The sequence below is a fragment of the Saccopteryx bilineata genome, chromosome 8, assembly GCF_036850765.1.
Source record: "Saccopteryx bilineata isolate mSacBil1 chromosome 8, mSacBil1_pri_phased_curated, whole genome shotgun sequence".
Taxonomy (NCBI): Eukaryota; Metazoa; Chordata; class Mammalia; order Chiroptera; family Emballonuridae; genus Saccopteryx; species Saccopteryx bilineata.
In genome coordinates this window covers 59,943,061-59,955,490 of record NC_089497.1, presented here as the reverse complement: position 1 = coordinate 59,955,490, position 12,430 = coordinate 59,943,061, and the positions used below count along the sequence as shown (strand labels likewise).

The following is a 12,430-nucleotide window of genomic DNA, read 5'->3' as shown; positions in this document are numbered from 1 at the left end:
AGCTATAATAGGCTGAATAATAAATACTCAGCTATGTGTCAGAATATTAATGCATTGCTTCATGTATTTGCATAAAGGCCAAAATGTGAAGAAGACTAAGTCATTAAGAAGTTTTAAGCTTTTTCAAGTGTGGAAGAAGCAGGCAAACTCAGATGTAGTAGAGAAGGAGATAAGTGAACTAAGCCTGGGTGGCTCGAGGGCCCCTTACCTAAAGGGGCAGTTTCTCTCCACTCCAGCAGGTGCTGTTGTGAGGGAATGTGGGTGTGTTGTTGCCAGATGTTCCACAGAGGCTGGAAATGTAGATTTGTGTGTGAAGTCTCTCAATCCTTAAATATTGGACACCATTTAAAAATTTTTAAACACCATGTATTATGCCTAGCAACACGTCAGGAATTCAGGTCCGTCCCACCAGCTACCAGTGTAAGATCTCTAGGCCAGAGTTTATATTTGCTGACTTTAAAAATGTGATCAAATATATATTTTCTGGTGACCAGATTTATCACTCCTATTTGACTTATTTGTGTGTTTATTTTTTATATTACACACTAAATAAAGATATGCAGTACAAATATGTTCTTTTAAATAATTCTAGGTTGCTTGGGAGACTCTACAAGACGAATTTTCCCGCTTTATGACAGAACCAAAAGGAAAAGAGCATGATGATATATTTGATAAACTCAAAGAAGCTGTTAAGGAAGAAAGTATCAAACGCCACAAGTGGAATGATTTTGCAGAGGACAGTTTGGTATGTCATTTGTATATTAGGATGTCAGCCTCATATATTTATATAGTTTCTCAAATTAATACCTCCATAGAAAACTATTTTTATATGACTAAATTAGATTCTGAATTTAAAATAATGAAGGAAAGAAAGAAAGAAATCTATGATCTGTAATTGGCCCTTTGACATTTCTCTGTCCTTCTATAATTGCCTGCCTTCTGTTACTTCATTTTTGGCTGTCATTTCAGAAAAAAGGTCAAACCTTTCAGTAAACAGGCTGCTGTAAATTCCAACAAATTGTTATCCATCAGCCTTAACTAATAGAGGTTAGCTGCTTCTCATTTAACCTCCAGTAATGAAGGGAATTAGATGCATGGATTTTCAGTGGATTTGAGTCATAAAATGTTGGGCTCCTAACGTAGCGCTGACCACCGTGTGTTGAATGCTTGCAAGTGCCAGAAACTCTGCTGTGTGTTTTATAAACATTAGTCTTTTTTTTTTCAGAGACTAAACCAACTTTATTTTACAACAGTATTCCTACAGAAAGCAAAATATCATTTAATATAGCTTGAAGCTACTATAAATCTAATCTGGCGTCATAACTATAGATAGAATCAAAAACAAAGGAAAAAAGTGTTCGATATAGTTAATAAGTACCTATTAGGTCTCTGGTGCCAGCTTTTTAAATGGTGTAGTTTTCTTATAACCATCAAAACGCCACCATAGCCCCTACTACCTCCTCTCCCCAGTGTGAATCATCAGACTGTCTCAGAGAGACAGCTGCTCAGTAACAAAATGTTGGTTTTTCATGTAGACAAGGCAAGTCTTCTATACAAATATTCAAACAGTGTAAAAGATTGAAATTGGATGTGTTGAGAAAGAAAGCCCTGCCTGCCTGTGGCGGTGCAGTGGATGAAACATCCATCTGGAACACTGAGGTCACCAGTTCGAAACCCTGGGCTTGCCTGGTCAAGGTACATCTGAGAGTTATGCTTCCTGCTTCTGTCTCTTCTCTCTCTCTCTTTTAATCTCTTCTCTCTAAAAATAAGTAAATAAAATCTTTAAAAAAAAAAAAAAGAAAGCTCTGAGGTTTTAAGCTACCTGAATATTTTAGTTGAAGGGAAGAAATTGTTTTTTCTTTCTCCTCCCTCCTGTTTCAGGAATGCTGCTGAAGAGTGTGTCTGAGAAGCGTTAGCACTGTGGAGCGGTAGGGCCTCTAAACACAGTGTGAGGTCAGCGAACTTCATCACTCTACCACCCAGAGATTCTGTGACTTTCTGCCAACAGTAAAGAGTCACAGGACTGTAAAGTCAAATGGGTTCAGTATAAAAAATATCCCCAATGAGCCCTGGCCAGTTGGCTCAGTGGATAGAGCGTCAGCCCAGAATATGGATGTCCTGGGTTCAATCCCCAATCAGGGCACACAGGAGAAGTGACCATCTGTTTCTCTCGCCCTCCCTCTCTCCGTTCTCTCCCTCTTCCCCTCTCACAGCCAGTGGCTTGATTGGTTTGAGCATCAGCCTCCAGATTGGTTGGTCTAAGCAGGTCAGCCTCAGGCACTAAAAATAGCTCAGATGATTCAAACATCAGCCCAAGACCTGGTTGCCAGGTAGATCCTGGTTGGTGCACACTATCTCCCCTCCTCTCACTTAAAAAAAAAATTATATATATATACACACACACATACATATACTGTAAGCACGGTACTTCTACATTAAAGTTAGGGCTTTAGGGCACCAGTATATAAATATTGATATATATATTTATATTTATTGATATATATATTGATATATAAGGTCTAGCAGAAAGTTGTCCATTTTTGGAATAAAACAAAATACAAATTTTTCTTACCGTCAATAAACTTTATTAAATAATATAATTGCCATTATTATTAATGATTTCTTGCCAGCATGAGGGCAATTTGTATATCCCATTTTTGAAAAATGTTTTATCCTTTGATGTGAAAAATTGAACCAGTGCTTGTTTGATATCTTTTTCATTTTTGAATTTTTTGCCCTTCAAAAAATTTTGTGAGGACAAAAACAAGTGATAGTCGGAGGGTGCTAAGTCCGGGGAATATGGTGGATGCGACAGACATGCTTCTGTAGCATTTCTTCCTTGTTGAAATTCATAAAAATTACAGTGGCGTAAATGAACTTTATCAGTAGCCATGGGTACACTATCGCTTCACACGTAAGACTAACGTGAATCAACTTTGTTTTAGTTAATTTGCTACGTCAGTATGTATACATTAAGTGATAAAAATAGAGAGGCACACATGCGCCAAATAAACATGTGTTTACATGTGGAAACTTGTGATAGAAACGGATGGAACTTTCCGGTAGACCTGATATATAATATATAGATATCTATATATATATATCCCCAATGAATTTTTTAACATTGGGAAAATTTCAAGATGTGAGAAATGCTTTCCATTTGTATTAATATTTTCTCATACAGAATATTTACTGCAATCTGAAAACTCTGTAAATATTTACTGTAATTCACTGGAAAGAATGTGGAAGAAGGAAAGCCACTATCTGAATTAGTCACAGAGTGTCCTTTCTGCACAGCAGCACCTGTTCAGGTGACCAGCACCTTCCCAGCTAGGGCTGGCTTTCATGACCACTGGATCAGAATGAGTCATAAACAGCCGCTAGTTGTACACAAAGCAAACAGGAAACAAAGCAAAACTCTGATTGAAAAAAGAAGAAGAAAGAAAGACCCAAGTGTATTTAGAAATAGTTATAAAACACAATAATATATTAAAATGTGAGGGAATAGTGTAGACCAGAGCTATTAAAAAATGGTTTGGTATTAGCACTCTACTTCTTCAGGCTTCTGGTTGTTGTTAACAGTCATAGTATACATTCACTGGCTGGTGGTGTGACATTGACTTGAAATGGTCAGAATTCTTTAGGTTCACAAAGTTGAATGTTGCTTAATAAGTGAATTTCTTAACTTACTCTCCCCTTTCCTCCAACTCACTGGTTTCCTGCACCGCCCCTCTCCTGACGGGCATGTCGGGTGCTGCCATCTGGCTTCCCGGCTCGCCTGGTCCAGCGCCTGCTCGTGCTCAGTGTCTGCATCTCCTGTGATCACGATGCCCTGCTGGCCTGGTCCAGCGCCTGGTCATGCTCAGTGTCTGCATCTCCTGTGATCACGATGCCCTGCTGGCCTGGTCCAGCGCCCGGTCATGCTCATATCTGCATCTCCTGTGATCACGATGCCCTGCTGGCCTGGTCCAGCGCCTGGTCGTGCTCAGTATCTGCATCTCCTGTGATCACAATGCCCTGCTGGCCTGGTCCAATGCCTGGTCGTGCTCAGTATCTGCATCTCCTGTGATCACGATGCCCTACTGGCCTGGTCCAGTGCCTAGTTGTGCTCAGTATCTGCATCTCCTGTGATCACGATGCCCTGCTGGCCTGGTCCAGCGCCCAGTCATGCTCATATCTGCATCTCCTGTGATCACGATGCCCTGCTGGCCTGGTCCAGCGCCTGGTCGTGCTCAGTATCTGCATCTCCTGTGATCACGATGCCCTGCTGGCCTGGTCCAGCGCCTGGTCGTGCTCAGTATCTGCATCTCCTGTGATCACGATGCCCTGCTGGCCTGGCCAGCGCCGGATCGTGCTCAGTATCTGCATCTCCTGTGATCACGATGCCCTGCTGGCCTGGTCCAGCGCCTGCTCGTGCTCAGTGTCTGCATCTCCTGTGATCACGATGCCCTGCTGGCCTGGTCCAGCGCCCGGTCATGCTCATATCTGCATCTCCTGTGATCACGATGCCCTGCTGGCCTGGTCCAGCACCTGGTCGTGCTCAGTGTCTGCATCTCCTGTGATCACGATGCCCTGCTGGCCTGGTCCAGCGCCCGGTCATGCTCATATCTGCATCTCCTGTGATCACGATGCCCTGCTGGCCTGGTCCAGCGCCTGGTCATGCTCAGTATCTGCATCTCCTGTGATCACGATGCCCTGCTGGCCTGGTCCAGCGCCTGGTCGTGCTCAGTGTCTGCGTCTCCTGTAATCACGATGCCCTGCTGGCCTGGTCCAGCGCCTGGTCATGCTCATATCTGCATCTCCTGTGATCACGATGCCCTGCTGGCCTGGTCCAGCGCCTGGTCATGCTCAGTATCTGCATCTCCTGTGATCACGATGCCCTGCTGGCCTGGTCCAGCGCCTGGTCATGCTCATATCTGCATCTCCTGTGATCACAATGCCCTGCTGGCCTGGTCCAGCGCCTGGTCGTGCTCAGTATCTGCATCTCCTGTGATCACGATGCCCTGCTGGCCTGGTCCAGCGCCTGGTCGTGCTCAGTGTCTGCGTCTCCTGTAATCACGATGCCCTGCTGGCCTGGTCCAGCGCCTGGTCATGCTCATATCTGCATCTCCTGTGATCACGATGCCCTGCTGGCCTGGTCCAGCGCCTGGTCATGCTCATATCTGCATCTCCTGTGATCACGATGCCCTGCTGGCCTGGTCCAGCACCCGGTCATGCTCATATCTGCATCTCCTGTGATCACGATGCCCTGCTGGCCTGGTCCAGCGCCTGGTCGTGCTCAGTATCTGCATCTCCTGTGATCACGATGCCCTGCTGGCCTGGTCCAGCGCCTGGTCGTGCTCAGTGTCTGCATCTCCTGTGATCACGATGCCCTGCTGGCCTGGTCCAGCGCCTGGTCGTGCTCAGTATCTGCATCTCCTGTGATCACAATGCCCTGCTGGCCTGGTCCAGCGCCTGGTCGTGCTCAGTATCTGCGTCTCCTGTGATCACGATGCCCTGCTGGCCTGGTCCAGCGCCTGGTCGTGCTCAGTATCTGCGTCTCCTGTGATCACGATGCCCTGCTGGCCTGGTCCAGTGCCTGGTCATGCTCATATCTGCGTCTCCTGTGATCACGATGCCCTGCTGGCCTGGTCCAGCGCCTGCTCATGCTCATATCTGCATCTCCTGTGATCACGATGCCCTGCTGGCCTGGTCCAGCACCTGGTCGTGCTCAGTGTCTGCATCTCCTGTGATCACGATGCCCTGCTGGCCTGGTCCAGCGCCCGGTCATGCTCATATCTGCATCTCCTGTGATCACGATGCCCTGCTGGCCTGGTCCAGCGCCTGGTCATGCTCAGTATCTGCATCTCCTGTGATCACGATGCCCTGCTGGCCTGGTCCAGCGCCTGGTCGTGCTCAGTGTCTGCGTCTCCTGTAATCACGATGCCCTGCTGGCCTGGTCCAGCGCCTGGTCATGCTCATATCTGCATCTCCTGTGATCACGATGCCCTGCTGGCCTGGTCCAGCGCCTGGTCATGCTCAGTATCTGCATCTCCTGTGATCACGATGCCCTGCTGGCCTGGTCCAGCGCCTGGTCATGCTCATATCTGCATCTCCTGTGATCACAATGCCCTGCTGGCCTGGTCCAGCGCCTGGTCGTGCTCAGTATCTGCATCTCCTGTGATCACGATGCCCTGCTGGCCTGGTCCAGCGCCTGGTCGTGCTCAGTGTCTGCGTCTCCTGTAATCACGATGCCCTGCTGGCCTGGTCCAGCGCCTGGTCATGCTCATATCTGCATCTCCTGTGATCACGATGCCCTGCTGGCCTGGTCCAGCGCCTGGTCATGCTCAGTATCTGCATCTCCTGTGATCACGATGCCCTGCTGGCCTGGTCCAGCGCCTGGTCATGCTCATATCTGCATCTCCTGTGATCACGATGCCCTGCTGGCCTGGTCCAGCGCCTGGTCGTGCTCAGTATCTGCGTCTCCTGTGATCACGATGCCCTGCTGGCCTGGTCCAGCGCCTGGTCGTGCTCAGTGTCTGCATCTCCTGTGATCACGATGCCCTGCTGGCCTGGTCCAGCGCCTGGTCGTGCTCAGTATCTGCATCTCCTGTGATCACAATGCCCTGCTGGCCTGGTCCAGCGCCTGGTCGTGCTCAGTATCTGCGTCTCCTGTGATCACGATGCCCTGCTGGCCTGGTCCAGCGCCTGGTCGTGCTCAGTATCTGCGTCTCCTGTGATCACGATGCCCTGCTGGCCTGGTCCAGCGCCTGGTCATGCTCATATCTGCGTCTCCTGTGATCACGATGCCCTGCTGGCCTGGTCCAGCGCCTGGTCATACTCATATCTGCATCTCCTGTGATCACGATGCCCTGCTGGCCTGGTCCAGCGCCTGCTCATGCTCATATCTGCATCTCCTGTGATCACGATGCCCTGCTGGCCTGGTCCAGCGCCTGGTCGTGCTCAGTGTCTGCATCTCCTGTGATCACGATGCCCTGCTGGCCTGGTCCAGCGCCTGGTCGTGCTCAGTATCTGCATCTCCTGTGATCACGATGCCCTGCTGGCCTGGTCCAGCACCTGATCGTGCTCAGTATCTGCATCTCCTGTGATCACGATGCCCTGCTGGCCTGGTCCAGCGCCTGGTCATGCTCATATCTGCATCTCCTGTGATCACAATGCCCTGCTGGCCTGGTCCAGCGCCTGGTCGTGCTCAGTATCTGCATCTCCTGTGATCACGATGCCCTGCTGGCCTGGTCCAGCGCCTGGTCGTGCTCAGTGTCTGCGTCTCCTGTAATCACGATGCCCTGCTGGCCTGGTCCAGCGCCTGGTCATGCTCATATCTGCATCTCCTGTGATCACGATGCCCTGCTGGCCTGGTCCAGCGCCTGGTCATGCTCAGTATCTGCATCTCCTGTGATCACGATGCCCTGCTGGCCTGGTCCAGCGCCTGGTCGTGCTCAGTATCTGCGTCTCCTGTGATCACAATGCCCTGCTGGCCTGGTCCAGCGCCTGGTCGTGCTCAGTATCTGCATCTCCTGTGATCACAATGCCCTGCTGGCCTGGTCCAGCGCCTGGTCGTGCTCAGTATCTGCGTCTCCTGTGATCACGATGCCCTGCTGGCCTGGTCCAGCGCCTGGTCGTGCTCAGTATCTGCGTCTCCTGTGATCACGATGCCCTGCTGGCCTGGTCCAGCGCCTGGTCATGCTCATATCTGCATCTCCTGTGATCACGATGCCCTGCTGGCCTGGTCCAGCGCCTGCTCATGCTCATATCTGCATCTCCTGTGATCACGATGCCCTGCTGGCCTGGTCCAGCGCCTGGTCGTGCTCAGTGTCTGCATCTCCTGTGATCACGATGCCCTGCTGGCCTGGTCCAGCGCCTGGTCGTGCTCAGTATCTGCATCTCCTGTGATCACGATGCCCTGCTGGCCTGGTCCAGCACCTGATCGTGCTCAGTATCTGCATCTCCTGTGATCACGATGCCCTGCTGGCCTGGTCCAGCGCCCAGTCATGCTCATATCTGCATCTCCTGTGATCACGATGCGTCTCTCAAGTCCTGTTTCAGCTATTCCACTTTTGTAGTCTTGGTGATGTGTGTGGTTGTTGTTGACACGGGTCAGATGTGACAGTTTGTGCAGTCAGTAATGTGCCTGAGTCACCAGCAGCCCTGCCATCAATTTGCGGAGACTCACATGTGATGATTTTGGTCTTAGTTTGGGCAACAGGGACTTTCTTGGAGATTTTTGTCCCTTGTGAGGCATCAGAAATTGTTACTATCTTTACCACAGATGATTCTGACTGACAAATAATTTGTGACAAAACATCCGACATCAACATGAGACACCTCTCTGAAACTTGATGTTGCTGGTCCTCTGGTTCTTCGCTCACTTCTTGCTCAGTGGGGCCTTCGTGTTCTCTCTTCTCTACAGATATCTTTGGGGCAACCACATCTTCCTGGGCCACTGTTCCTACTGCACGGCACTGGCACCTGCTTGTTTGCTGGCGCTGGCCTCTGGCACAGGGTCCTCCCTCTCTACTGCCTCGGCTACTCGGCCGGTTCTTCTCCACCCCTTCCTCCTGCTCCTCCTGCTCTTCCTTTAGGGGCCTCAGTCACACGGTGGGTCAGGGCTCTCCCTCCTCCTCCCCGCTGTCGCTGCTGCTGCTCAGAGACAGGAGGTGGCGGCTCTGTGTCAGAGGCCGCGCCCTGCGGAGCTCCCTGGGACCCTGGCCAGGCGACCTTGTTACCATTAATTTCTCTGGGGTAATTTCTCTGGGATTACTCTTCTATCTTACTCAACCTCTGCCTGCTTCTTCTCCACTACATTCAGAGTCTCATGTGAACTCTTCTTCAATGAGTTGCCCATGAGGGGCATTAGTGGGGCCTCTGATATCCCTTCTGCCATCCCTATCCTGTGCCATAGCAGTGCCGACAGCTCCCCTGCCGTATGCGGAAACCTCCCCAGCAGGTCAGGAAAACCCTGCATAAGACTTTGGTCCACAGCACCAGTTAGACCTCCTGTCCAGGTAGAATCCTGGACACCTGCTTTACTATGTGAGATATACACTCGCCTATTAGTAGGGTGTTTGCCTGGGCTTGGGTGTGGCCACTGTGGTGGAATTTAGACCCCAAGGTCAAGAACTTGGGCTTTGGTGGCTGCTCTGAAGACATAAGCCTGTAAAAAGTACGATGTCCCACACACACTTCCTTCTCCTCTTTGGGCATTACGGTTCAGTAGTTTGAGTCCATTGGTGCTCTCAAACTGTCCCAGCTCTGGTGCCCTAATGCCCTAACTTTAATGTAGAAGTACCCTGCTTACAGGAAATTTTCAAGGCTTTTGGCCAAGCACAGTGATTGATTCTGTTTGTCTTTCTAAATGAGATCAGTACCATACATGCCCGGCTTGACGTCCACGCCTCCTAAGTCCTTGGCATGATGCCCGTCACTGCTATACATGGCAAGCCTCTGCGTTTTCTAAGAACTGAGCATTGGCTTGTGCTGGAGATAAGCCCCTGTGGTTTCATGCAGCTCTGACATCTCGTCCAGCTCCGTCGTCTGGGAGTGGGGGGCAAACTGGCTATCACTGAGGTCATGACTGGCATGCTCTTCTGGGTCACAGTCTCCAAGTTCAGCCTGTAGTGTGTAAGAGGCCAGAGGGCATGAGTCCCAAAGGAGCAGGGCAGCAGCCAGAGGCAATGTCTTGCCAGAGCCGAAGGCACAGGAAGTTTCTGGGAGATCTTCAGTGAGTTGGGAGGGATCAGGAGGATATAACTTCACATTAGAAGTGAACAGCCAGGGAAGATTGCATGTTTGTCTCTGTTTTGCAGCATCTAGCCAGCTTTTCTGCTCTGGGCTTTCCTGAAACGGAAGTCCAAAGTAGTCCTTTTCCAAAAGGTTGAGATGTTCACACACTTTGTCATATAACACTTGTTCCTTATTACATTCCTCCAGTCACAGCTGTCTTCAGCTATGGATATTCCTACTGGATAGTCTTGGTCTCCATGGTGGCTTTTTGAGCAGCCTCCTCTGCTTGAAGCTCATTGGTTTGTCTCACTTGGCTGCTGCGTCTGATTTGCCTTCCCGTATTTGCTTTCCCTCCTCCTCCTGTCTCCTTCCGTCCTTCTTCAGCAGCTGTGTCAGGACTGCTCACTGAGGCTTTCTCTCCCTTGATATCAACTTTAGTGACTTGTTTTCTCCGAGCTGTTTGTTTAGCATCACCCTTGGCTTGCCTTTCTTCTTCAGGAAGAGATTCCTCTTTACCTAACACCTGCTCTTCTACACAGCGTGGTTAAGCTCTTTCTTACCTTGTCCATCTTCGGCCACTACTAAGTTATAGAGCTTCTGTTTCTTAAGCCACAGAGGTATGAGTGCCCCTCTCTCAGATCTGGCTGCCTCTTCTAGCAACAGGGGCTCCTCTGGCTATTAGCTGGAAGACATGACTGGAAATCCTTTTCCTCCTCTGGATTAGATGACTGATTCTGCTGAGGTCTGCTACTTCTTTTGGTTTCTCCTTGGTAGCATCTGCTCCTAACTGCTCAGATTCCTTCTTCACTTCAGACTTGGAGCCTACTTCAGAAGTCATGGTCACAGTTTATGCCAAAGCCAGGTTTTAGTTGCTAGTTTGCCTCACAGAAGTTGTTTTCCAGCCACAAGTTACTGCAGATTGTTCAGACCTTTTCGAAGTAGCACAGGAAACTGCCCTGTTCACCCATTCTCCCACAAAAAATGTAGTCAGTTTCTGGGCCTATTTAGTTGTTAAGAAGTCCTATTATTGTCATTGGCAAAGCTGGGATACAAGCCCCATTCTGTCTAATTGTGAAGCCTGGCTCCTGACTCCCACCACCGATCCATCTTTTGTTACGTAGAACATTCTTACCATCATAATCAAATCTTATTCAGCACCTGCTCTGCTCAGGTAGTTAGGAGAGGCACTGTTGAAAGATAAAAAGTAGTTGTCTAGGAAAATGCATATATGACTGTGAGCTGGTTGTAATTAGAATTTTTTTGGAAGAAATATGTCTTCATATTTGGAAATTATATTCTAGTTAGCTGCCTTATTAAGACTGGCTTTCTGAAGGGATGGTGCCATTTTCATTCATTCATTCAACAATTAAAAATTTGGAAACATTTTCTTATAATAAATAACATTTGCTTATGATTGTTTGGACCTTTTAAATTTTTCTCCATTTTTGTTGCTCTTCTCAGTGAAGTAATGGTTATTATTTTTTTCCTCCTCTTTTTTGAAAATGTTAACATATAGGTCATATGACAGAAAGGAGAGAGAGATGATCTGAATTGTTAACTCCTGAAACTAGAGTCCTAGGTGTTGGATTTTGCAAAGTTAAATTTGTAATACACTAGTGTACCCACTGCCCCCCACGATCTTAGAGATGGTCAGCTCAGTTTGGGCTAGGAAAAAATCTTCAGTTTGTTTTTTCAGATAGAAAGCTGACAAATAGGCAGATAATAGGACCCTCTGCTTTTGTGTGGCAAGAACACACATATTGTTTTAGATAACCTCTGTTACTTTAGATATTTGCTAAGCTGTCAATTTGAATAAAATTACTCAATGATAAGACACAAATTATAGCAGCTGTTTTTCTTTCCTTGTTGTTGCAGAGGGTTATTCAACACAATGCTTTGGAAGATCGCTCCATATCCGATAAGCAGCAGTGGGACGCAGCTATTTACTTTATGGAAGAGGCCCTTCAGGCTCGTCTCAAGGACAGTAAGTACGGACCACGGCTATTGAGTTTTGAGTATTCCCAGTGATGAAGGAATCATCCAACTTCAGAGAACATTTATTTTTAAAAAAATGAACATTTCAAGGTCTTTATTATTAATACTGTGGTTGAATGTTATTTGTGGGATTTTTTAGTTAACTGCTTGGTAACTACTAAAAATATTAAATAAATTAGACATGTTTATAAGTACTGATAATCTAAAAAGCTATATTCAAACTATTTTAGTGTTTGCTACTATACTTATGAGAACTTTACAAGCAGTTTTACCTTTTATAAGTTGTAAACATATAATTCTTTCTTATATATGCACCCTATTAATCATGATTTTTCTTCATTTCAATTGACTTTATATTGATATATCACTTTGAAGTAGTTAAGAAAGCAGTAATATAATTAGTTATAATTTATGTACTTGGCAATAAAATTCATAATGAATTTAAAATTTTTTTAGCTGAAAATGCAATTGAAAACATGGTAGGTCCAGATTGGAAAAAGAGGTGGTTATACTGGAAGAATCGGACCCAAGAACAGGTAAAAAACGAAACAAGTTTCTGCTCTTATGATGATCTGATTTTATTTATTTTAACTCAAGCAGTAAAATATAACCTTTGCATTCCTCTAGACCAGTCTTAATTACTTCAGATGTTTGTGTCAGCCTTTCTCAGTGAAGTGACTATGTTATAAAGAAAGAGAGGGGAGATGAAATATGC

The 12,430-nt window shown here is 47.5% G+C and overlaps 1 protein-coding gene and 1 pseudogene across 4 annotated transcripts in view; one reads left to right on the top strand and one right to left on the bottom strand.

The window, feature by feature from the left end:
- The window catches only part of OPA1 (OPA1 mitochondrial dynamin like GTPase), a 111,706-nt gene that overhangs the window by 63,002 nt on the left and 36,274 nt on the right, over positions 1-12,430 (top strand). For all 4 annotated transcript variants that reach the window (XM_066241708.1, XM_066241705.1, XM_066241706.1 and 1 more), the window contains 3 exons: positions 593-745; positions 11,596-11,704; positions 12,172-12,251. In XM_066241708.1, the coding sequence (XP_066097805.1) occupies positions 593-745; positions 11,596-11,704; positions 12,172-12,251 (342 nt within the window). The remainder of the gene's footprint in view (positions 1-592; positions 746-11,595; positions 11,705-12,171; positions 12,252-12,430) is intronic.
- LOC136311997 (band 4.1-like protein 2) lies at positions 3,687-10,558 on the bottom strand (annotated as a pseudogene).